Consider the following 27,672-nt stretch of genomic DNA (forward strand, 5'->3'; position numbering starts at 1 on the left):
ATGTGTATCGGAAGTCAAGGGCATTCCAAGAACGTGCGGATGCGCAGTAACGTTTCTTTATGTTGTCACCTTGAAAGTGTATATACAACCTATCTGTATTCCATGCTTTATCAGTTAGGAACACTGACAAATGGTAGTATCAGTACAAAGTCAGATGATGTAAAAACTCTATATGGTTCAAACTGAAGGATTTGGTGTAGGGTTATGAATTGGCTCTGAGTAGTGCTGGGCACAAAGTGACTGAAACACAATCCCTTATGCCAGTTTGTAGACATGAGCTCCTTGGCAAAATAGTGGTGACTGTACACAAGCTATATCAGCCAGTACATCGGAATTTCACCTGTAGCCGAGTTGTAACTTTATGCCTGGATATGAAAATCATAAAAAATAAACAAGCTCTCTCTCTCTCTCTCTGTGTGTGTGTGTGCACACGTGTGTTAATATGTAATATGTTTCACATATCTACTGATAATGAGCCAGTAATCCAAGGGGTGTGTATATAAGGTTATGGTTGTATGTGTGGTTTGCCAACCATGGGGTCTGTCACCTGTTAGTCGGATACAGCAAGCCAACCATTCCTGTGTTCTAAAATAAAAAGTACTCAACAACCTTCTCTCTCTGCATATGTTGTGTGTCTGTCACCTTCAGTCTGTGACAGGTGTCTTGCTAGTTCTGAAGTGCAGAACGCATGCTGTGGGTCAAACCAGCCCATGAGCTAGTTCCATAGCGCCACAAGACTGCTAGTAAAAATAATCCTACTATTTATGTATTATATAAAGTTGTAAAATAAAAACACTTTACCCATTCTGTTATTAGGTATCTAAATAAGATGTTTAATGTGAAAAAATTCAGAAACTCAATGTGAAACTCTCGCTCTCTCTCTCCCTGAAACCTAACCATATTGCAAGTGCATGAAGACGATCCGTGTTATTTCACACTCGTTTATGGTTTTCACATAAACAGCATAATGTTGCTAACATGTTATATCTCTCGGGAGCAAATGCGCTCTCTTTTTACTTTTAGCTCTACAAATTTAACAGTTTACACTGTTTCACTGGTTTTGTCACCAAAACAACATTGACACCTAATGTCTTCTCATGCATCAGTGTTTTGCTTGCATGCGTGTGTGCACCTCGGAGCCCCTGGTGGTATTTTTGATTTGTTAGGCATTCAGAACCTTTGCCTGACCCCAAGAGAACTCATCCAAGCCTCTGATGCTGAAACACACAAATGCACAAACAAACACGAAACTCCTCCGTTATCCTTTACCATATTGATATTTTTTATTTGGCTCAAATATCGTCCTTTCTCAGGCCGACCAAACATGGAGAAAGTATCTGTTGTGGCCATCACTTATAAAGCAAGTATTTATATTTGCCATAGTGTAAGTGCAAGTGAAATCTTTACACAGTATTAATAATATTCATCTTCATATTCGTGAAGAATTACATTAAAAAGACAGGTCTACAGGAAAAACTAAAGAAGTGATTTTTACGGTCCTTGGATCCCGCACAGTAAGAGAGAGCTGACCGGGAATCAGCACGTATCTCATGGCATGACTATAATCCTTTTGCAGAATCCCATTGGTTGTATTTATAAAGTGTGAGAATTATCATCCTGGATCAGATTACCTTCTGCCCCGTCCGTTCCAAGACACCAGACAGCAGTGCTGATCCAGCAAAAGCCCTTCACTTTGGAGAGAATTTGTAAACACCAGGCCACATTTCCTTATTCCAACCCTAATCCAGTTTCAGATTAAACCACATTAACAGCTGTGGATGCTGGTTGGATGTATTTGAGGTGAAAACCTCAACAAGTCAAATGTCTGTCAAACATTCAATAGGTGATTGTCAGCATAGCGGCCACTTTCATTTCTACAAGTACTTTGAATGTAACAATTATTTTTTAAACCTGCTTTTCTTGATTGATAATTACTCCTTTGTGACATAATTTATTGTTTTTTTGGCTCCCCTACACTCATTTTAAGTGCCAAAACTAGTTTAATTGTCCATTAGAAGCTGGGAAGGAGAGACTCACGTTTGTTGAACTCCTGTTTGTGCCGTAAAACCATGTGTGCATGTGGAAAAGCATGGGTGTTTAAAGCATTTTTACATTTCAGGCACTTCTCTTACCCTGATGTCCAATAACGGTCAATTCTGTATACAGTTCATCAGAACGACTATTTAAAATATCCTCGATTTAAAATCTGTGCACAATACATAACAGAGATTGCGGACTTCTCACAATTGTCTTTTTCTCTATATGCCACTGTCTTTTTTTCTTTGTGATATCCTTTAGCGAGGGTGACATGTCCAACAGGTTATAAATTATGACATTGGAGAAAACGTTCTCATCACTTGTCTATAAAGTCCATCGGAGAGGTTTTGTTCTTCATGGTTCACAGTTCAAGCCATGTGTGCCGTTACCTGGGAGGCGGAGCTTGTCAACCCCAAAGTCCTCGAGTCAAAAAGATTCTGTTGACTACTACTGAGCATGTGAAGACCATCCACAGTGGATAAAAGTTGTCTGTCCGTCAACGTTCCGCTAGGGGAGGAGCCTAGGAATGAACTTTGTGTGGCGGCGGCCTTTTCCGGGCTGGTGGCCAGTCGGGGAGAAGTGGAAAAGTTGTAACCGTAGAGACCATATGGACTGTGCAGGCGGAATCCGTTGTAAGATCCTTGTGTGCTTTGATTGGTGGAAAAGGCATTATGAGTATGGCTGGGCATTAGGTACTGAAGCTGGGAGGTTGTGCTCGGCATGCTGTGGATCTGGATTGGCAGGCCGCTTTGTGCGCACGAGAAAGCCTCGCTCTCAGGCCCATAAGTGGAGCCTCTTGTAGTGGAAAAGGCATCTGCTCCGGGACTAGCCAATCGACTGTAGGATTCTGCAGAGAGAGGCGGGGCATAGCGATGAAGTGGGTGGCTTGTTCGACTGCAGGCGGAGTAATCGCAAACAGGCCCCGGCCCAGAAGCTAGGTGGAAAGTAGGGGAAGAGCATGCGGATGAGGACAGCAGATGCGCTGAGGACCCGACCACACCGTGGGAAGGAGCTGCACCTGTAAACGATAGTACACAATGTCAAAAAAATATATACGTGCACACACATAAAACTCTAAAAATGTGTGAATCTTCCATAGTGTAAAGTTTGTTTCATGCTGCCAGGCATTTTTATAGATCCAATCATTTCCAACTGAGAAAAACAAGTGCTGTGCTATATTTCCTCCACTGAATATCCTTTCTATAATATGCACTCTCTATAATGCCAGATCAAGGAATTGTTGGGAATTACATTTCTTGTTGACTTCAATTGTCTTCAGCATGAATTAATCCATTAAACAAACAAACTCAAAAACAAAGAGTCTAATCTGGGAAGGAACATACACATACTGTATGTAGTACCTTGTTTGGTGAGTCCAGGAATGTCCTCAAATGTCAGAGTCCTGAGTGAGGGCCTCCAAAATGCGTATGACTCAACCAAAGCCTCTAGGCCCATCCTGCAACACGTAACCCTTTTTGCTCAATACATGTTTAATGTCACCTATCCATTAAATACAATATACAGTCATGCCACATACAAATACAGAACAAAAGGAGGCAGTTGTGATTCAGTAAATTTCCTAGTAAATTGCTCTCGATTCAGTTAGCAGCAAAGTCCCCCAGCTGGCTAACCTTTCCAACAGCGCGTCCAAAACTGGCAGCCATCTTAGCGTTAGGCTCTTTCCTTATCAGTATATATTTAGGCAGTAAAGTAGAGCAGGTAATGAAGAACATAAAGTGTGTGTGTGTGTGTGACGGCAGGGCTATAATTATTTTCACATAGCTTTATCGCTGGGATCAGACGTAGAGTGCAGGAAGCCACAGTTAAAGCTTTACGAGGAGAGAGAAAGAAATGAGAGGGGGGTATTTTCTTGCTTTTTCTGGAAGTAATGGTGGTGCTGGGTGCTCCTTGTTAGCGTGGACATTACCCCACCCCCTCCGCAGTACCACTCAGGCGATAATTCACACAAGATGCCTCGACTTGTTTCGGTCCCAGTTTTATCAGCCCCACCACTTGAACTATCAAGTGTCCGAGTTTGTTTAGCAAACTGCTTTAACTTTTCCTGTAACACTGAGCCACGGGGCTGGACCCGAGTGCTCTACGAGCCCTCACGGAGTGATGGAGAAGTGGATGTATGTGGTCTAATGTGATTTAGCGGGGTGTTAAAAACTTTCTCGTTTAAAAATAATGAGCGGGGTAAAACCTCCCCACTGAGTTCTCGAGCTTTATAATGCACTGCCTTCATTTCCTGTTTGCACGTTTGGTATTTATTTTCCTCGTTTTACGTGAAGACGGAGGTTTTTTTTATCTGGCCATTTATTTTATTTTTTTGTGCATGGAGTAACGGCTTTTAACGTGACGCTGCATTTATGTTTATTTTGTCTGGACGTCACTGGAATGTTGGTGGTATTTTCTGTTTGGTTAAAGACGTCTTTCCCTTTTGGATAAACAATTCTCTGGTAATCCTTTATTATTGTCTGAATGTTCTGAAATAACAGTGACATCAGAAGAAGCAGAAAATGAGAACGAACGAAAACCTTTTCATTGCACATAAAAAATATTGAGAAAAGTAACGGTGAGTGTAATTTCTGGAGCAAAATAAAATGTAGAACTGACTGATTTAGAATTAGTAAAGCATTTCACAGGATAAATATGAGTAACACAGATCTGTATACAATAACATCTATAATATACTGTAACTATTTACCTGTTTCTTCCCGAGTCTCTGAAGCCTTTTGCAAATGGATTCCTGTCGATTTTCAGTCTTGTTATCTGTAAAACACACAAAACACATTTTCCTTACTGACCCAAAGCCTGTGATGCCAAATTCCCTGACCTAGTACCAGTGACCCGTAGCCCACAATTCAATGTGTGTGGGATTATTTTTTATAAGCTTTTCTGCTTCTGTGTGTGTGTGTTTGTTTGAGAGAGACACGGCATGTGTGTTGTGTTTTAATAAACCCAGACAAATGGATGACATAATTACTCAAATTTAGAACATGATAAGATTTCTAGCTGTGACGTATCTAAACACACATTCTGGTACAAATCTGTGTCAGCAAACAAAACCCTAAAGAAAAAACGAAATAACGTCGAAATTTATATTTAACTGTTGGAATATTAAAAGCATCTATCACTACAAAACCACAGGGACCATAATAATGTCAAACAATGTTGACAGTATTTCATATACAGTAAATTAGTTTTTATTAAGAAAATTTCAACTTTTTAAAATGAAGGCCCGAAGCAAGATTGTCCTCGGGGTTAATAAAACCCACAATTGCAATCCGTCCATCGCTTCTGAACCAAAGTCCCAAGAATGTCAATAAATATCCCTAAATAAACACATATGTAACTCGTTTTTTTTTATAAATAAATTGCGCTTTATGGGGTGCTGCATACTCTGTCCTTCTCTAATGCTTTGATCTGTGAGCGCAGAGCGAGAGCTCTCAAAACCCGGCTGCCCTTAGGCAATTTGTTTAATTATTTTAATAATATATCATGTAAATCAATCAAAAATAATAGTAAAATGTAAACTTGGTTATTTGACCTTAAAAGAAAGTTCAGCAAGTTTCTTATAGAGAAAAGTGTTGTAACTATACAATAGCTGAAGTAAGACTCTGTGAGCAGCTCAATGCTAAAAAAGGTTCTTTGTATAAAGGCCAACCAAATGAGTTTTTATGCAAAAAACTAATTATGCACTTTTGCTTGCATCTTTCTTATAATGCAATAGTGTTTTTTAATATCAATGACATTTCTGTTGAAATCATTTCAATTATATTAACACATCAAAGCTTTTCCTCAAACTATTTTAATTTCTCTCTGGAGCATTTACTGTACATAGACCTCAAGACCAGTTGAGCCCGGCATGCTTTGACTTATCTAAATAAATATACTTTTCTTATGACAGATACGCTTTCTTTTCATGTGCATTTGTTATATAAAATCCAAGCTGCAATAATACAACCCAATAAAGTGAAAAGGCACTGAGGCCTACAATTTTCATTTCATTTAACTTCGAGCCAGTCTGACCCCCGGTTGCTGATATTATGATTTGCCAAACCATGCACTGGACCATTATGAGAGAATGTGTTGCGTTGAAAGTTACCTGTTGATTTTGGTAAGCAGTCACTGTTGTGAAGACAGTTTCAGGAAAGGAGAAAGACTTGACACCGTCCCCGGTGGGAACTGCCTTAACGGGCGAGAGTTCTTCCCCGCACTCCTTACGGATGACGTGGACACGGGGCTGGTACTTGTGCATGGAGTGCAGAATGATCTGGAAAACATTACATCGCGCATCCGTGTTTAGAGTGGGAAACTGAGGAATTACCAAAGCAGTTTTCTACCTCAATAAAAACACACATGCCTCCATTTTCAAAGGCCAAATAGCGCTTTAACAGCCTCGCCCTGGGGATGCTTTCAATTGAGTTTGTTTACAACCCTCAACATTACAACATGCTTGGGCCTTTAAAATAATACAGCAAAACAAAATGCACGCCGGGCGACAATAGCTTGCATGTGTGTATGAGATGCATGAAAAGAGATGTCTAATTATAACAACAATTCATGTCTGGATCACAAAAGGAAATTATGAAGGTCTGCTAAGGAGCTGATAAAAGTCTGCCCTGTCCCGTTTTCCCTATAAAATAGCTAGTTTTATTTAGCAACATTTTTTGCATATATAAATGAAAAAGTTCTTACATGGCCTTGGTCGTCCAGCTCGTTATTGGTCAGTTTCAGTTTGTCGAAGCTTATGACTTGACGCATCCACGTCTCACCGGACGCAGGAGAATCGGGATGAATGTAGACTCGAGGCGGGACCGGAGAATCTGCGTTTCCCGCAACCATCCACTTTGAGCTGTGGTACACGTACCTTTAAAAAGCAGATATAAAATAAATTTCACACCGCTGTAGAAAATGTTTAGATGCTCCGGGAGGTCCGATATAAATTAACACGCTATGAATTTGTTTTGAGCGCAGTTGTCGCGTGACCTTCGTGTCACGGAGGTCACGCGCCCAAAAGGGCATCGCAAAAGGCTGAGGTGAACATGTCTTGAAGTGCCATTTGTGGAGATTGTTAGTCCAAAATGTTCATTTTTGGAACACTGACTGTTTCGGTCATTTGTTCGGCCCAACTGGTATGAATGTATTGAGAATACACTGCTCACCTGTACCGTTTGTTGTCGACAGGAACAATATCCATTGCGATATAATACTGCTGATGAGGATCTAGGCCTGTAATCTTAACCCGCATTGCGGGAAACATCCGCCTGGAATAAAAATATTAAATTAATCTTCACGTTATACTTTTTTTATTCAAGCAAAATGCAAAAAAACCTTCGATCATTTTTACTTGTATAAATTAGCCGACCGTGTTGTGATATATATTTTAAAACTATAGCGTCGCATAATTGATTTAAGTCAATTTTAACATTGCTTTGGTTATAGGCATATTTTTAATAAATGCGTTTTGGATGCAAAAATAAAAGGCTACTGTTTTATTGTAGGCTAGGCTATTACAAATAAAACTTGATTTTGACAACTTTAAATATAATCTTTATAGGCTTTTTTGCGTATGGCTAAAAAACACTTTTTGTTTTATTCCTGCAATTTAATTTATTTTATTATTCAACATTATAATGCTGTGTAAGGTGTGTGTTGGTGATGCACCTGCCGGCTTTAGTGATGATCATTTCGGTTCCTATCTCGTGGAATCTCTTCCATAGGTCTGAGCCCTGCAGGTCCACGCGCATCTCCTCCCCAGAGCTCGTGCCTGATTGTCCGAGGACAGTGGAGCCTTGCGATGCCGATTGTGGGCTATCCAGCAACACGTCTTCAGAATCCGCTAAACAGAAATAGGTAATCTTACATAAAACATTGTTTGAGTAACAGTTAAACTGCCGCCCTATAACATGCCTTTTTGTTTCACTTAATTTATGGTAATCACATTTTAATAAATCAGACAGTGCTGCATTTATTCAAGTATAAATAAAGTAGGCGATAATCTCACCAGTCTGATGGTAAATTGAGAAATATTTTAATTTCAAGATGGGCACAGGTTGGTGGAAGAACTTTTTAAGCATCAAAACAAAACTTCGAATTAATTTACTAGTACATTTAATTCCTTTTGTATCACAACACGTATTTGTATTTACGCTTTCGTGATTGCGAGGTAATTTGAGTGTTTATGATTGTGGCCAGACTCATAAACACAGAATAGCTAAATCACTCGCTCAGTACCCATATTTATGAGACTCATAAGCTATTTTGCTTCACTGAATCATCTTTTTTGACAACGCTTGGCAGAAGAAATTACAAATTTACGGAGGTATTTATTATATAAGTAATGTATTTCTTTTTGTATCATGTCAATGACATTTCCGTATTTATTTTATATCGTATTTAAAAATATAATATCGGCTATTAATTTAAAGAAATCAATGAATAACAGTCTCTATTTTCAGTGCGCATGTTCAGCTTCTTTTAGTGGACCAGTTACTCCCCCAGTTCAGGTTTGTTTTCCCCCTTAAAAATGCATAACCACGTTATTCTTTAATGGCAGATTGTACATGTCAAAAACACAGTTACTTACGGGATTCGTCGCTAGGGCAGTCTATCTCGCAACTTCTTGAGCAAGTTCTCCCACCCTCGGCTTGCGAACTCTCTGTCAGGTTCGCCACCTCGTTTTCTTCCTCAAAACCGTTTTCGTTGTCCTCATCCAACTTTCTTTTTTTCTCCGTGCCAATGAGCGCTTCCACTGAAAATGCGTGCGCCTTGAGGCTCATCGTACAGGGTGACCGTCGTTTCTCAGCCATGGTTACCAACCGAGGATCGTCCGAGATGTTTCGTGCAGAAAGAGAGAGAGAGAAGTTCACCAGAAGTGCATTCGCAACAGCACTTAATATAGCATTCCGTTAGTTAGAATAGTCCGTCTCAGTAGCTAACTAGCGCGGGCCAGGTGACGTTACAAAGCTTTCCAGGCCAAAGACCCTGAAAATGAAGCGACAGTCTATTTGAAACAGTCGCATCGGTCTGTCAACGCGCGCGGACACCGAGGCAGTGTCATGGATTCGTTAAAGTGCCAATAACAGGGTATGAGAGGGGCGGGGCTACTGCACGTCAATCATGCACGGTTTCTGCCAATAGGCACGCGAGGTTTCATCCCCTCGTGGAGAGCGTTCCGCCCATATGTGGTGAAGCGCCCTGACTGAATGAATCATCTGGAGCTCACTGAACTCCAGTCATGCTCACGGCATTGCGATCATTCTCACACTGCGGCTGCAAATGCTCCACATGCTTCCGCATTACCTCCCCACCAGCCCACGAGAGCCAATCAGGTAGAATTATTATCAAATCTACGCCTGTACCTGCGCGAGGCCGGAATTATTCAACCCAGTTATAAACCATGTCAAATTAACCCGACGTGGGACTTGGAGATACGGTTCCTCAAAACCCAAGAAGCACAGATTTTTACAACTAGACACAATTTCCTGGTACTATAAATTCCCTAAACAAATACTTGCTACCATATATCATTCTATTATTGTTAAAATGATTGACAGAATGTTTTTTTTAAATAAAGAAATAATAAACAGTATAGAGACAAAATCTAAAATATGTGAATTTGGTGGGAAAACAATTTTAGTATTAAATTGTTTTTATATTAATATTTTAAAAGCCATTTGACTTTTGGAGAGTTTGGAAGCGTTTTGCTCGTCCATTTGGAGAAGTCGTGACCGTTGCCACGCGCATTTGAGGACATATGGGGTTGACTTTCTGTAGTGTCGGTCATCGAGTAAAATTTAAAAGATTATAAAATGTATAGCTAATATTTGAGAGAGCATGCACAAGACGTCATTTTACAAAACGCACACGTGTATGTTTTTCAGAAAAAACATTTTCCGCTTTGTAGTACTATTTGTAGGACATAGCATGCATTAGTTCATCGTAAATAAACTGTAGCCGAGCCTATTTGATTTATTATGTTCGTTAGAACTACATGCATGGAACGGGAAACTGGCATGTAATGGCATTTAACACAGTTTTGTTATTTATTATATTCGCTTACTATATTTAATTTAAAAAAACACCCTGGTGCTCTATCCTCATTTCATAGTCGTTTAATGCGACCGATTAGGACTAAAGCACATTGTATACATCATCATTTGTGGAATTTGCGTCCGATGATTTACAAGTTGAAATAACATTCAACTGTATCGTTGCCCTAAGGATAATCACATATAAAATTCATATTAAGTGGTCGCCTAAACGTGGTAGAACAGAGCTGTGCACGCACATTTTGCATGAAGTAACTGCGGAATATTTGAAAAATCTAATAAAACTAATCTGATTAGGTAAAAAATCATTAATAATTGTAATTATTTAAGAAGAATGAATTATTACAATTTAGTAAATTATATTTAATAGTGAATACAATTAAACTCCCAAAAGATATCAGCAACATTCTACATGATATTTTAGAAACCAAATCCACAATACGAGTAATGCATTTTACCTTACGGAAATTTTTTTTTCCTTCGAAATAAATGGTAACTATTGTAAACAACATTTTTTGTTGTAATTAACCATAACTATTACTATATTTGTTAACAATATGCATTTAAAGATAAATGTATTAATTAAACTCTCTATTGCACTTATTTGAACATCTAAGAACACACAATTTGATTTTTACCAATAATGTTAATATATAATGTTATTGTGAGTTTACTATGGTGACTGTTCATATTATCATAAAAGCATTGAGGGAAATAAATTACTACAATTTATGCTACGAATATTAAATGAAATATTGCGCTTAAATTAAGATTAATAAAATACAATTTCTTTGCGATTTAAGAAGGGTGTATTTTGAAATTTCTTCTCTTTAGATTGGCTTATGCTTACGCGTAGTTGATTTTCAGTTCTGAGTCACATGACATGAGTCAACGAAATTAAATATATATATATATTGTACTGTTACTGATTCTGTTCAATACTCGATTCGGACTCTATGTAATGTAAATGAGAGCAGTGCGTTATTTGCTTACTGAATAATTGGTGCAATAAGCCAGGAGAACATTTTAGTAACATCTCCCTAAAATTGGATTTCAGACTTACGGTTTGCAGTTCCTTTCCTATTTTATGACATTACACATATGGTGGTCATGCATTTTAAGCATACTTTCGTTTTTAATTGAACTGAAACACATTTAATGCATGATTGCTCTCCGTGCACGCGGATGACACGCGCCTATAATGAGGGGCCTTGTATTTCATAATAACCCAATTTACCTGCACATGTAATTCAGAGAAAACATTTTCATAGGCCTAAATTTTCATCCCGCTGTGGGGAATTAACAGACCTTTGTGTAATTAACTCCACTGTGAACTAAATGTAGACTAATTCACAGCTTAATTTACCTGATTTTTTTTATTCAGTTGACAAACGAATGCAACAGTCAACAGACATCATTAAAAGTGTAAAATACTTTTTTCAGGTCGGAATCATAAGGGAAACCGAGAAACAGTCACGAAATTTGATTCATTGATGCTGTCAAAAGCCTACCTCAAGTAGGCCTATTGCATGAGGATGCACTCACGTGTCCAACGCGTTTGTTTGCTAATCGTTGCCTTGTAACCTCTGGCTTTGCTGGACGCAAACCCTCAAGGCTGGTTAAAGTCTGGGCACCATATTGTTAACAGTTATTTTGCTAGTGCTAATGGCCGCGTGGCAGCCGGCCAAGGGCTTTATAGCGGAAGTGGCAGCGCGAGGAACACTGGTATAAGGGAGGAAGAAAAATCGTTAAGAAAAAAAGGCCTTTGAAAGAAGGGCAGGACAAACCCCGTTGCGTCGTTGTGTATGTCGGCTATTTAAGGAAAAGAAAGATATCGGAACCGTTTGCCAGTCTGAGGGCACCGATGCGTCCTGGCGAATATAAGCAAATCAATCCGGAATGAAATGGCATACGCTTAACCACCCGTAACCCACAAACCCATTCATAAAGTTAATCTTCCCGTAAAAATGCGGCATTTCTTAACGTGCACCATCTACACTGATGTATTTACCGTATTTATGACAGTTTTTATGAGGCGGTGCGGACACAGACGCCGACACACATTCACACAAAGTATTTACGTTGGATTTCCGCGCCAGGCGTTACGACCTGTCACGCGAGAGCGCAGAAACATACACGTGGGCAGAGGTCAACTTTGTTTGTATGTGAGTATTATTAAAGGGAAGGAAGCATCGTTGACTGTCAAAATAGTAGGCTGTTCCAGACAGAAAAGTAAAAGGAAGTTAATACAATAGGCCACTGTATGTCATTTTAGGACGCACAAGAAATCACTGTCATAGTTAATAAACACAGATAGGGTGTCATGACAATTTTAGAGCTCCGTGTGAATTTTCTTAATTGTATTGTTTTAGCAAGTATTTATTGAAACATTGTGAAAGGCATATAACAAATTTACGGTAATTCTTTGTGATCCTTAGCTCAGGTTGTAAATTACAGAAGAAAATACAGTATGTTTTACAGGCCAACATATCAAACCGGTTATCTGCAAACAAATTGTACATTAAAGGATACTATTCAATTTTGTTATATTGTTAACCAAATCATGTGATTCAAAACCCTTCTTATTTAATACATTTCTTTTAATAGTGTGCTTGTAGACTTTCAAAAATCTGCAGTATATTTTTAACAAAATTACTTTTATAACAATTTTTTTGTAAACTTTTTAATGTAACTTAATTCTCCACATACTTTTTATGTTGCTGATTTAATAATTGAACAATGAAAGTCTTGATAACAATTCGGTAAGCTCTCAAACATTTAAAAAACACAATCACAACAATAGCACACACACAAAGTGTGCATGATATGGGTACGCATCTTTTATTTTGATAATATGTTTATTAATTTATCTGTGATTTATTTTTTCTTGATCCTATATAGTGAGGCATTTGTGTATTTTGTGGTGGTGATGTAGTGGAGGAGAGAATTGGTGAAAGCACTTTTGGAAATCACATGACAGTGTTTTGTGTTGTTTTAAGGGTGGTGTTATTTAACTTTGAAAGCAGTGATGTTGGATGTTTGCTATGTAAAACCTGTTAAACTAATATAAAAATTAATTAGCTATAAAAGCTCATCAATGCATTCAATTAAGCAAAAAGGGAAAAATGGACTAATAAATAAAAAATTGGGTGTGTTTTAATTAAAACGAGTATTATTAATTATGTTATTTAAGTAACAGTAGATTTCTGTAAATTTGTACTTGATTTTGTGCTTGTCAATACTAAATTATATCCACTACAATATAAATTAAAATAAAAACATTTCTAATTTATGTTGCTAAAGAGCTAAGAACACACTGATGGGTCTGTGGTGGGGTATAAAAGGTATGACAAACGCTGTTTTAAGGAAAGCTTAATGAACCGTTGCAGAGAAACTTTATGTGTTGTTAATGAAGAATGTGGTGGTAGTTACTCACCTTTGCCTCTAGAGGGTGATGTAAGGGTTTCTCACTCTGAAGACCCACAGCAGGGAGTATGAACATCACTCAGAGGGTCCTCAAAATCTTTTGGGACAACATTAGCGCCGGACGGATGAAGTACCAGAAAACGGCCCCCTCCAACAGAGCGAAGGGAAAAGAGGAAGTGTTGAATAGAGAATGGGAAAGAGATCGTAGGTCAGATTTGTGGGGGAGAGGAGAATAAGATGAAAAGTTGGAGAAAAAAGAATAAAGCTGCGAAACAGAGCTGACAGGTGTTGTTTCTAGGAACTCAACTCTCTTGAGAAGTGATAGCGAGAACGATTTCAATCCAAAAGCAATAAAATCATGAACGAGGGACCTTTTGAGAGGAAACAAGTGGGAAAAGGAATGATCAGGGAGAAAAACACAAAATATACTCAGATCAAGTTGATGGCTCGTACAGGCATTGAATTTAGGATATTGCAATCTGAAAATGAATGGAATGCAACTGAGATGCAGTAAAAAGTTTTAATGTCACCACTGACATATATAAATGATGAAATGTTTCATTGAACTTTAGTTAAAGATAATCTATGTTATTTTATTAAACCGTTCTCCAATTGAATATTTTGAAGTCAATTACATTTCAAGATCTACTTAAGTTGTAATAATGGAAACCTATTTATGAACTCTCAAAGCAAAATATTAATCTGCATTTTCGGCACCTCTTGTTAACTGTGGGTTGTTTTTTCCAGGGATAAAGGAATCTGGAAAGTGGAAATGAGAATGCAGAGATAGTGGAAAGAGGTATGAGCAAGAGCAACATCATCCTTAAAATTCTTAACAAACGAATCAGCATGCACACACGCCCCACACACTGCGAGTCTTATTTTAGACGTTTTAGAGCATGTAATTGAATGTAACGGTATACTGCTGGCCTCAGGGAAGAGGCGTCAGCAAATTAATACCAAAGACTTCATAATGCTTGTACACACATGTTTTTTGTGTGTATTTTTCCGTCAATCTTTCTTTCCACACACACACACACACACATACATACAAACACACATTCTCTTGTCCCGTGCACTTCGGTACCCCCCGGACCAAGTATGTTTCTAATACTGATATCTGTGTATAGGACTAATAGAATTATACTGCCTCAGATGTGCTCTACGAATTTGTGGACACCTGCAAAAACACCACAAGGACCTACTGAAAATATCCACACTGTCAGACTGCCGCAGGGCAGCCCTATTCCGGGACCTGGACTGTTTGATATTTTATGAATGGAGGGGAGGATGAGAGGGAGTGAGGAAAGTGAGAGAGAGATCACGTGCATGCTTATGTACACACCAACATTGTTTTCTCTTCCTAAGGGTTGTCATCGGAAGAGCTTTCGCACAGAGCACACATTAAGAGCTCAGATATGAAACACTTCAAGGAATCTGATTGAATACCCGATATCCCAATAACACATGAATCCCTGGCAGATGTGAGTGTGTGTTATATTTGACATTGTGAGCACTTTGTGAGTTGCGAGGACTTGAAGATGATCAGTTTTAGTGATCGCTGAATTAATCGGATGACTATGAAATGTGAGTTTTTTTTTATTGTGAGTCGCCTGTGTTTGCAAAAGAAAGAAACACATGTCGGGAGAGCACGTGCCCATACAATTATTTGTATCTATTATTTAACAAGTTAAAGTGTTTTTCAAAACGTTGGGGCAGCAATCATCCATTTACATCTTCTGCTGATTTTTTTACATGAAAATTATTTATATTGCTGTCATTGCTGTCAGGTACTTTTGCAATTTGCTTCGCAGTCTTGCACACTGTGCTGCATCATTTAAAGCATGTTTGGTAATATTACAATGTTAAAGCAATTTTTTAATTAATACAAACAGGTTATATATGAAGAGAAACAGTGGCGTGAGTGAGGATGTCAGTATATGATGAAAGCTGACCATGTATGTTCAGATTAGAAATCATAAAGAGAAGAAATCGAATGCAGAATGTAAAACGTTAATGTTGTAAACTGCTTTACCTCTATCTGTTCTTGTTTCTTGCCCTGTTTTTCTCTCTTCCGGTTTTATATGCCTCTTTATTCCCTTTCCTGCTGCTCAAAGCCAACCACCATGAAACCACTGCCACATTAGAACCTTTAACTGGCTTAAGCAGGCCCAGCACTGGCACCGTACTGGCACAGATACCCAAATGCTGTTTCTAATCTGTGTCGCCCCATCACACCCCTTATCACTGTCAACCATGTTTAATCATCCTTCAGCCAATCAGCTGTCATCACAGACAACCTTTAAGAGACCCCATTAAACTACATTTCAGTTTCCTTTTCATGCTAATCCAAGATGTGCTCTTTAAACTTTTCTTCTCTCCTTCGCGAAAGCTTTTTTCAAAGCAGGCACATGCAGTCACAGTTTAGAGTTGCTGTTTATTGGGTTGTGTGCTCCGAATGATTGGAACATTCAGGGATGGAATGGCGTCGTAAAGACCAGCTGGACTGGCATGATTTTGAGGTTCTATAAGAATGAAGTCATCGGACGGCATGAGACGACACATTTCTGCAGGGTCCTTTCATAAGGCCGGAGGAACGTGTGTTGCTGTCCTGTGCGTTCAAAAATACCCCCAGCCTCCACAAAATGCACAAACACGCATCATTTTACTCCATATGGTCACTCCTGTTAACCTTCTCTTTTCAATGATGCCATCAGTTAATCAGCCAGAACGCCAGTTCAAACGCATTGATCTCAACATGTGGTCAAAAATAAGGGCTTCTCTACTTGTCAGCCAAACCAGAGCATTTAAACTTTTAATTAGCGAGACCAAAAGCAAGAATCCAGCACTCCAAGTGTCTGCGTGTGTGTTTGTGCGCTCATATGTGTACCACCATGTGCTTTGTAGTGTGTTCTTTTTCTCTCTACATGTTAGAAATGTAAAGAATGTAAGAAACGTAATTTTAAGAGTGCAATAAGTGTCTCAGAAGGAAATAATCGGATCAGAGTTGCAACAGGTGTATGTGATTATTCTCAGGTCTGACCGCAGTCATTAGTAGCTGCATTTGAAATCGAATAAAAGGGAGAAAGAAATGAAGTATGCATGACATAAGAGTATACGAGAGGAAGGCTGTGTAAGAAAGTTTGAGAAAGACAAAGCAACTTTTTCATCTTTTCAGAACACAGATGATGTGAGGTCATCGCCAAATGTTTATAAACAAGCACAGCAGGACATAAGACAAAACAAGCTGTCATGTAAGTTTGTGTTTTTGATTTTGTATACTATATAACTTGAGTTGTAAGTGTTTTTAATTGAAATATATTGTATATTGTAGGAGTATCCGTGCATGCGTGCGTGTGTTATTCAGCACTAACTGCCTGTGGTGAGCGCTCACTAATTACTTTCTTAAAACGTTTGAAGTTTTGACAGCTATATAACAACTAAATAACTATTTGCACATCTGTGTCTGTAGAGCCAACACGTTTGAATTCGTAAACAGCCATTTAGCGCACAATTGACAATTCCGACTCACGCCGAATGGCTTCTCAGACATCTTCAGGCTGGGAGGCCGGGCCCAAAAGTTCTGTTTGCAATTAAAAATCTGGCCATCTTAATGCATATTTATGTCAACAAATTGATGACAGAGTTTTGACAAAATAAAAGCCCCATCGTTACATTGAGAACCATTGGCATATTGCTTGTCTAAACCAATTTAATCCGCCGCGTTAAAAACACAAAGCAGGCTTTTTCCACAGCGCTCGGTTCCTGCCAAATCTATGTACGCCTCAACACAAGCACTTACAAGGAAAAAATACCCGTCAAATCCGCTCCGCATGGGCCGAGGCAAACTTGGTGAAATAGACAATTTTGTTTAGACAACATAAAAGCGGTAATGTGATCTAACATAACGGTAACCCTCGTGTAAACACGGAGAAATATTTCGTGACAACACGGACGTGTGTTAAATGCGCCGCTTGAATACTAATGTCAGCGAAAAGTATTTTTAAAACAGCACAGGCCAAAACTGTAGGCATGTGTTTAAATGATCCATTTGAAAGTGTCAGGGTCAATCAAAATTAGCTTTTATTTATTTCTCGAATTTGGGCCTCCACTGCCCGTATCCAACAGTTTCTCAGACCACCATTTTTAGATGTTTGGCACAGTCGTGATCGCCATAGCGACGGGCATAAATAGTTGTACTGAAGAGCTTCAAAACAAGCCAGACTAATTACAGCAATATAAGTGTTGAGTTTTTCGTATTTTAATGCTCCAGTGTGAAATTTCTCGGAGGATCTATTGACAGAAATGCAATATAATATACAGAACGATGTCTTCAGGGGTGTATAAAGAGCTTACATATTGAAGCATTATGTTTTTTCACGTTTGAATGAGCTATTTCTATCTACATACTCCGCGGGTCCCCTTACATGAAATTCACCATTTTGTTTCTACAGTAGCCCTAAAGGGACAAACTGCTCTACAGAGCGCATTTCGTAAATACTTTATTTCCCTCATCTAATGGGAAAAATGCGACGATTTCTTTGTCCTGTACGAGCCACCGTAGTGCTTCGAAAGGGAGGTTTGGAGTGAGCTGTTGGTTGCTCTAAATGCCGCTAAGATATCCATATTGCTCCTTTAACTCATCTTTGGTTAAATAGTGTAATGTTATATGGTGGATTCACCGATTATTGTCTTGCTTTTTTCGCCACACTGCATTGGTAATGTGGTCTGGACATAATTCATATTATATTGAACCTGTGGACAGACTCTCAGCAGTGAGGGCGATTATTTTATCCCCGTGATTATTTAATAAATCAATTCGCTGGAGAATAAGGCAGGGTTTATGGAAGCCACATTGTAAAACAAACGGTCTCATTGCAGTCTCACGGCCCTGTGGTGAGGGTTCAGGATCTGCGCTGAAATATAATAGAGAGTTGTGGTTCCGTCCTCTTATTCATATCACACTGAGGTCTTAACTTTAAAGGCTACAGGAAGTCTACGGTGGCTCTGTGGGGACAAATGTAATTTGCATTGAAAGCCAATGGGTTATCGTGGAGCGAGGAGATTTGATTTATGAAGCAAAACAGTTGCCAGACAGTTTGGGTTTGCAGTGTGGCTTCACATTTTGCCGTTCCGGAGTGCTGACGATTCGTTTGTTACTGATTATGTCTGCTTATAAAGCCGTTGTTGTTTACCTCTGCATATTTTGGGCATGATCCACTTATGTCTTCCCATCTGAGGTCTGTGTGTATAGTGTAGTGCCCTAATTTGCTGTGACATTTGTTTGTGTTGTGTATTATGTTTGGAGGAAAGTGTTTCCCCTGCGAACGAAAAATAATCATTGTAATGTCAAACATCAGGATTTTTGCACTCTTCTGTCCCTCTTCTCAAAGCAAGAGACACAGATCTGTAATGACATGCTTGAAGACACAGTCACCTCATGCTGGCTGTGTGGCGCCACCATCAGACATATAGTGGGATGTCAGCCCATAAATGAATTTTACAAATAAATCCATTCATTCCCAGATCCGCTTGTCCTCTACAGGGTGGCGGACACATAAATCTTGTTTAGGTGATCTTGTTTATGCTTAAAATGCATCAAATAAAATACAGTGAATACTTGAATTCTGAAACCACTTACGAAAATGCTTCAGTTTTGAATTGAATTGTCATGTCGCCTCATACCAGCTGGATTGTGTAAATTTGCAAAATCTGAAGATTGATGTTATCCCAGCATGATTTGATGATGTTCCAGAGAACATATTGTACTATGGAAGTAAAAGTTACACAAAGGGAAAAAAGGAGAAATGATTACAAACTAGTTTAAGGGATGGTTCACCCTAAAATTAAAATTATTTTTACTCACTTTCATGTCATTTCAAATCTGTATGAAAGAACACTTCAGAAGATGTTTTGAAGAATGTTGGTAACAAACAAACTTCCATTGTATAGAAACAAAAGCACATTTCTCAAAATGTCTTCTTTTGTGTTGGGTTTTAAACCTCATGAGTGTAAATGATATTTTGGGTGGTAAACCATCCCTTCAACATGGTCAGCTCTGGATTTTAAAAGTGCATGAAATCTCTCTTTAGTATTCTTCTGGGTGCACAGGGGTTAAGAATCACATCAGACAGATCGTCTCTCGTCTCTTCTATGCTGGGTTCACTTGATCCCATTGTCTTGTACGACACCCTTACACCCTCAGCTGGTAATCCGCTCAAGTCCTCTGTAGTCCATGAAGCAAAGTAATGAAATGAACACTTAACGGTTTGACGTTCATTAAACAATTTGCTTTACAGAACAAAACTGGTCAGAGAAATATGAGACCTACTTTGTGCTTAACAGAAATGAAGGCAACCACAGTATTCTCTTTCTTTCTTTCTCTCTCTCTTTCTTTGTAAGTTTTATTTTCTAGAGTGAATGAGTGTTGAAATTACATTTCGCTGAAGTTTCCGTCATAAAACGTCTACACTGGATTACTTCTGGCATTCGGGCGTCGCAGTTTTCTGTCTTCTCATTTTTTTGTCAACAGCTCTGTGAGAGAAAGGACTAATAAAACAAAAGAATTTTAACCAGCTCTTCGAGCAGTCGTTTTCAATTTGCTCTCCTGTGGGATTTCTAGGGCTCCGGGCCCTGTCGGTCGCCCTCGACTCGACCCAAACTTGTTGTGAGCACCGAAGCATGATGGTCTGAACTTCATAGAGAGATTAAGATGGGCAGGGCTGTACTGGTTTGCGTGCGTGTATGTAGCATATAAGCGTGTATTGAATCTGGTAAGAATAAAGGATTTGTGTGTGAATACATTTTTGTGTTTTCATGAACTGTTTAAATAACTATGAAGTGATTTTCTGCAGAGGAAGACAGTTTGATCGTGATAGTGTGTGTGGTCTGTGATCTTTAGCCCTTGCACCTGCAGTGCTGTGCTCTCTGCACCCTGAGGTTTATTTAGATGAGAAATCTGTACATAAACACAGGCTGACACTTAAAGATTAACCCTCCTATCCCTTGTCTCCCAAAGGAGGAGGCTCCAAATCAAAATCAGTCGTATGGAATTAAATTATAAGACAGAAACGGACACTAAGAAATTTTTTCACGTTTGTTAAAGGTACAGTAAGTAACATTTTGCAGTAAAATATCCCAAAACCACTAGGCCAGTGTTAAATTTTTTTGGTTCAGTTGAGTACTTCATTCGCCTGTCAATGGCGTCATATCCGCGTTACCCTTTGTTACCGCCTTTACTGACATATAAACATGATAAACATGATTTCTGGTTGCCGTCTGATTGATGGCCATCAGCGGTGGAGTTGAAGACAACAGATCCTATCATTCCACACTTCTTCACAGCGTCATCAAGCTACGTCATTGTTGTTGTTTTGAGTGTGTGCTTTCTAGCGGCAGATTTTACAAACTGTGGCTTTAACTGTTAAAGGGTCAGTTCACCCAAAAAAAAAAATCTGTCATCATTTACTCACCCTCGAGTTGTTCCAAATCTGTATTAATTTCTTTTATTCTGATGAACACAGAGAAAGATGTTTGGAAGAATGCCTGTGACAGTTCTTGGCCACCATTGTAGGAAAAAAACAATTGTCAAAAGTGACCCCACTGTTTGCGTTCCTACATTCTTCAAAATATCTTCTTTATGGTTCTACAGAATAAAGAAATTTGTTACCACAATTACACCAACAAGAACTCTTCCAAATATTCTTCCAGAATTGTCATTTTTGGATGAACTGTTCCTTTAACCATTTAGTTCAGCTGACAAAATAGCTTTAAATATGAGATTTTTCCAAAAAGAAATAAACAAAAGTAAATTTTAACTAGCAACAATTATGTTTTCAAAAAAATAAAATGATTAAAGAAGGAAGAAACGTCAGATTTTAATATTGATAATAAAATGGTAAATGTATGTTCATTACAGCATGTTTAACCCCTCCGCCTTCTTAATCTTGGTTAAAATCTAGTGGTGGGCCGTTAACGCCGTTAACGCAGTGAGACTCTTATCGCGCGATAAAAAAAATGTCGCCGTTAATCTATTCTCAAAGTTGGGTTGGGAGCTGGGTCTATACTACGCAAGCTATGATGACTTTCACCTTGATATTTTAGCGCGGATGTATACCAGCTTAACTGCACTGTACGGGGCGAGAACGAGATTTTTCAACTCGCGTGATTCGCGTCATTCGCGGAAGCAGAAGCCGGCTCATCTTCTCATAACCAGGGCTTCATTCGCGCGATTCGCGCAGCAAGTAGGTCTATTGGCTCTTTGCATTAACATATAAATCACTCGCGCTTGACGCGCCATTCGCGTTTGGTCGAACACAACATAACGTTACTGTGAAATTACCGCATCAAACGTGACGTGCTGACATGGATGCAGCTATGAAGCCGCCGGGTTTGCTTCAGGGAATATTAATTTTTAAGAAGCTTCCCAATAGAAACATCGACAAGACTAAGGTTGTTTGCACCTTGTGCAATGCGGAATTGGTTTAAAAAAAAAACACTTTCTCTCAACAGGTAGTGGTCTAGCTTTAGTTGAAACCAGTAACTTTGTATTGAGATCTAATGTATTATGGCTCCTGTATGACATATCGCTTGTTGCTCCCTCACTCTTTGTAAGTCGCTTTGGATAAAAGCGTCTGCTAAATGACTAAATGTAAATGTACTGTAGGAGCTCTTCCAGTATCAAGTACCACCTAAACGCAAAGCATCCCTTAGCTAATGCGGAAGTAAACACAAGTTCATCTTATTGAACATAATTTAATTTTCATCACCAATTATCATAGTAGAACAGCTTTCTCAAGCAGTTTGTGATGCATTTTGGAAACAGGAGATGAGCCCCTGGTCTAATGCGCCACCTGGCTTGAGAAACCCGTTCTCAAAGACTTACTTTTAGTCATTATTTGGGTAGCACACATATTCTGAATGCCTTCGGCAGAATTCAAATGAGCCATTTTAATCTAGATTAATCTAGATTAATCTTGGAATTAATCTAGATTAATCTAGATTAAAAAAAAAAATCTATGCCCACCACTATTAAAATCCAATGTGCCTTTGGAGAAACAACACGCCATCCCAGCACAACACCGAGCTGTATCCTCCATACATATTTTCCTCATCCTCAGTTCACCGCGGCCTGGGTCCCTGTCCAGGTATTCATGTCAGTTTGGACTCTGTGCCCACTCTGGGATTTGCAAAGGAAAGAAAAGTGTGTGAGGGAACAAAACAGCCAGGTGAAGCTGAAGTGTGGAGTGTGTGTGTCTGGCATCCGTTGGACTGGTGTGTGTGCACGCTTGACACTCATTTAGCCAGTGTGTCTGCGTATGTGTGTGTAGCAAGTTATGACCTGCTAAAACAGCCACATCTTAGTCTGCACACTGTAAATCAGCAGGAAGCTTCAAACACGACATAGTGATTGGTGGAGTAAAGCCACACCCCCTAATTACTGCAACCCGTTATGCCAATGTGCTAACAACGTTCCTCGCAGCCAGCTTTACTTCATTTAACCTCGCTCGATTTAATCTGTGACCTTATTCCAATAACACAATTTACCTTCCACCTCTCTTTAAAACCAGGGCAGGAAGACAGGGTGGATATTGTTTATTTATATATTTTTCAAGCGTCATGTGAGTATAAATGAGACTATTATGTAGCCCATCATGCACCTGTCTCATTTTTGTTATCCATAGATTTATAGTTTTTAAAATTATGTAAAATTGCTAAATCTTGTTGTTTTGTGGATGTCTATTAATATGTGATTTATGGTTACCATCACTTATCAAAGACTTTCATAGACTCACATCTTCCGTTTCTGTTAAAGACAGCCATGGCACTGAAGGTGTTAACCTGTTGCATGTGAAGCTGAAAACAGCTACGTGCATTAAACTCACACATCATTAGAGAGGTGTAAATCCCCATCCCACACAGACACACACTCACACATTGAAGATTGTTTTTGTGGGTCCTGGAGGCACACCACTGAAAATGGACCCAGTTTAACACGAGTTGCCTTTAATTGGCTGTTTCTGCCTGGCAAACAAGGTGTGCCATTAACAACATAACACACAGAAATATTAAGTGCGCTCACACACATAAATTCAGTTTCGGAAGGAGGGGTGCCGTACATGAATATTTATTTGCCTCCCTTTTTCTATGTTTTACTTGGTAAAAATAGATTTTAATTTGGCAGCACTGTCGTGGTAGTTCTGTTTTGGATCTGCCTGATAGCGATTATGAAAGTGAGAAAAAGAAAGATGATTGTGGATATGGGGCGGCAATCGGCAACCGGTTCTTTTGCTTTGTATAGACGATGTCTTCGTGAAATACTGGTTTTCTGGGCATCCGTCACTCTCCAACACACATACACACAGCCAGCTGGTGAGTTTGGGTTTGGTGTGGCACAGAGGCTGGCATTTTGAGACCACGTACCCAGAAAAAAGAGACGAGGGAAATAGAGGGTAGCTGTGACTTTAAAGGGATAGTTCACCTAAAAATGAAAATTCTGTCATGATGGGATTTCATTCAAAAATAAAATGGTAATCAAGGGTGCCAAGATTTCCTAAATTCCTTAAACCGAATGAAAAATATACAATTATTATTCCTACTATGGTAATCGATGATGTCCCAGAATTGTCAGTTGTTAACAAATTTAGTTCAACCGGAAAAAAAGAAGAAATTTATACAGGTTTGGAACAACTTCAGGGTGATTAACTAAAGGAAGAATTTTCAGTTTTGGGTGAACTGTCCCTTTAAGGCGATGATTATCATACATTTAAATATACACAATATAGAAATCAATTCAGCAAGTTTAGCATGTAATTGTTATTTATTATTAATTTTAAAATAGTTAATAGCAGTTCTTACAAATCATGCTCACATTTATCTCAGAATACTGTTAGTTTGTATATATATATATATATATACCATTATTTGTTTGCTTATGCCACAATCCGTCTATTTTTTGTAATATAATGAAATTTATGCAACTCTTACTTTTGGTACCAATGCGTTTACAATATAGGCTTTTTGCAAGCAGTTTAATGCATTTTCATTGCATTCAAACTCTCATTTACAGTTAAAGAGAGAGTGTGTGTGTAAATTATATTTTTTAATGGAGCAGTCCTTTGGATTACTGCTGTTAAATTTGGAAACATATATACATTAAAGCAGCACACGTCTTGCCAAATTAAAAGCAGATTTTTGTTAACACTAAGATATATTAAAGATTTCAGTAACACACACCATCACTTTTACACACATTTCTGTTCAGACGTTCATTAGCATGCACATTTCGAGTCATCTTTCAGCAGGTATGAATCTGTGGTGAGGATTCATCAGTACGCAGATTGTAAATCATAAGAAGGAATCTGGCCTGCGGAGCCGATTCTTTACAGGCCTGAGAAAACACACGTGTTGTTCCAGTTGTTTCCTTTCAATAAAACCCAACACTTAGCACTTCATTGAAAACACTTCTGACAAAGTGATGAAGGTTTGTTATTAAAGGAAGAAAACAAAGGGAGCCTGGTCAAAAAGGTCTGGGAACAAAGAGATAATTTGGTTGAAAATTTACGTTTTTTTGTTTAAAGTGTTTGTAAATGGAGATCTGGCATATGAGAGGCCGACGGGGGCGTGTTTGCTCGGCATGGCGGAGGGGAATATGTTACAGCTGTGCCTTCATGCTCCTTTAAAATTGCTTCTAAATTAAGAGTGAGCTCCAATAGCCCATATCGACCGTTCACACAATCTCAAATCGTGTAAATATTGGATCAAAGGTTACAAGATGGATAAACACCCTCATGAATAAACAACCGCTACACCTTTGAGTGAAGGGGAAAACAGGACGTTTAGTAGATTAATTATTGGTATTCCACACTTATAATATTTCAATCATATTTCACACGTCTTTTCAAAACTTAAACACTGTAACAGAACTCAAACATGCTATATGATCTTATTCATTTTCCTTCGGTTTTAATTCGCCACACACACTCTTTCATTCTGTCTTCACTTTCTGTGTCCATATTCATCTCTTTCTTTCTTTCTCACACAAACACACACACACACACACACACACACACCCACACACACACACACACACACACACACACAAACACTAGAGTAGAATCCCTCCAAACCCACCTACTGTTCTATTTTCAGGAGGGAAGCCAAAGGCAGCCATTAGCCCACCACACACTGCTATTAAACTTAATATAACACCCTTTCCATAAAACACATCCATTATGCTCCACAGTCTCCCTGCTGTTGACTTTGGGTGCGCGGATGACCATATGAGCAGGAAATCACTGGTATTGTGGTAAAAATAAAAGCTGTGTGTTTGAAATGAGGTAGAGAGAGTCAAATAATTGTGATTTACAGTCAGGGCATTCGCCGGGAGATGTTTTTTGTAAGAAATAAACAATGGGATGTTTAAAGAAAAGAAAAAGCATTTGTCTCTGTTATCTTGGCAAGAAAAAAAACACAGAGATGCATGGGAAGACAAACACTTATTTGTGATATACTTTTTTTCTCATTTAAAAGAAAAAATTGAAACACGCAATTTTAAAGACTTGAGAACTTTTATCAATGAATGTTTTCAGTTGTTGTTGTTTTTTGTGCAGCATCACAGAAAAGCTTATTCAATAATGACTTTTTATATGACCACGGAATGAATGAACCAAATGATTTATGTAACAGAACTATGGTGCAGCTCCAAAGCAAACTACTCTGACTATTATTGTCTTTTAATAAAAATACACATATTTGGTTTCTCTTTAGCGCCCTCTTCTGGCAGCCACAGAGAACATTGGGAAAGATCAATGTAGGTTAGGAAACTCCAGTGATTTATGTGTCATCCCTAATGCAGAAGAGACTTTCTCTTTCACTTTTTCTTACATGCACACGTTTTTTCGTGAATAATGTTAAAACTTTTCGAGTCTAAATGTATTTTTCTTCAAACTACTGCCTCCATTAGCACATCATAACATCATAACATAACATCTACTATACACCAGTTAATCTCCGTTGATTTTCTTTTACTGCAGCTACACTCTGTTGATTTAGGCCCTAAAATCTGTGCTTTTAGCACACGCACACACACACAGCCCACATCCTTTAGAAGGTGTGCAATTTACGAGCTGTGAGCGTAGCGTGGCAGTTACACCATCTGAGTTGCTCACAAACTCACACACATCTTTTCATTAGCACAAAGTAATTAAGCCACATGCACACAAACGCACACACACATTAGTCTGGTGTTTTATCCCCCCATCTAAAAAAAAATGAGTGACCCGAGTATGAGCATTAATGAGAACTTAATGTCTGACTTACACAACAGTGTGTGCTGTGTGTGTGTGTTTGAGGGAGAAAGACATTTAGATGTAGTGTGTGACACATCTGGCCATGTTGCTCAGGAAATGACTGCTTCACTTCACTGCTGTCATCACCCTGACCCATGAAACTCTGTGTGTGTGTGTGCAGCAGGTCTTCATTAACTGTGTTGAAGCCTTTTGAATGTAATTATGGTTCAAACTGGATCCCGCCCTCACGCTTACAGACAGACAAATGTCTGTGTTCTCAGTATAATTTGCTTTCTTGTGGGTCATTCTGTTGACAGCGCTGGACCTCTAAACAAGCTGTGATGCAAGCAGTCAATGATTGTTTTTGTTTTGGACGAATGAATCAGATTGTCATCACATAGATCTGGCAAAAAACAAAATATTTTGCAAAAACAAAATTTGCATTCTCACAAATTAATTTGACACTTAATTGTGACACGCTGAGTTTGACAAATAACAATGATCTTTATGCAACATGTAGGCCTTTGTAAAATTGTATTGTAATTTGATATAGAATTTGTGACCCTGGACGGCAAAACCAGTCTTATGGGTCAATTTTGGGAAATTGAGATTTTTACGTCATCCCAAAGTTGAATAAATAAGCTTTCTTTTGGTATATGAGTTGTTATAATATGACAATATCTGGCAGAGATTCAACCATTTAGAATCTGAGGGTGCCAAAAAATCTAAATATTGAGAAAATCGCCTTTGAAGTTGTTTATAAGAGGCAACTGTGGCAGGCCATCCACTCACAAAAATAAAGTTTTGATATATTTAAGATAGGAAATTTACTAAATATCTTCATGGACCATGATCCTTACTTA

General features: G+C 38.7%; 1 protein-coding gene across 1 annotated transcript; it reads right to left on the minus strand.

Annotated features, from left to right (window-relative positions):
* Positions 1-1,278: 1,278 nt before the first annotated feature.
* On the minus strand, positions 1,279-10,476 carry tbx18 (T-box transcription factor 18). The gene is made up of 8 exons (XM_056732660.1): positions 8,630-10,476; positions 7,708-7,882; positions 7,206-7,307; positions 6,739-6,910; positions 6,146-6,313; positions 4,745-4,809; positions 3,399-3,493; positions 1,279-3,055 (listed from the first exon to the last, which is right to left on the minus strand). Exons 1-8 carry the CDS (start codon positions 8,850-8,852, stop codon positions 2,406-2,408), a joined length of 1,650 nt encoding a protein of 549 aa, XP_056588638.1. The 5' UTR covers positions 8,853-10,476; the 3' UTR covers positions 1,279-2,405.
* Positions 10,477-27,672: the final 17,196 nt, after the last annotated feature.

This window comes from Triplophysa dalaica, chromosome 20 (assembly GCF_015846415.1).
Source record: "Triplophysa dalaica isolate WHDGS20190420 chromosome 20, ASM1584641v1, whole genome shotgun sequence".
In the NCBI taxonomy this organism is placed as follows: Eukaryota; Metazoa; Chordata; class Actinopteri; order Cypriniformes; family Nemacheilidae; genus Triplophysa; species Triplophysa dalaica.

What these genes read in the sequence shown, in the direction of transcription:
- tbx18 (XM_056732660.1), bottom strand. Translation starts at nt 8,852, where the DNA reads ATGGCTGAGAAACGACGGTCACCCTGTACGATGAGCCTCAAGGCGCAC. An exon ending in AGCTGGACGACCAAGGCCAT is followed by an intron (nt 6,314 to 6,738) that starts GTAAGAACTTTT and finishes AATGTTTTCCAG; the next exon opens with ATCATTCTGCACTCCATGCA. An exon ending in AGAGACTCGGGAAGAAACAG is followed by an intron (nt 3,494 to 4,744) that starts GTAAATAGTTAC and finishes TACGTGTTGCAG; the next exon opens with GATGGGCCTAGAGGCTTTGG.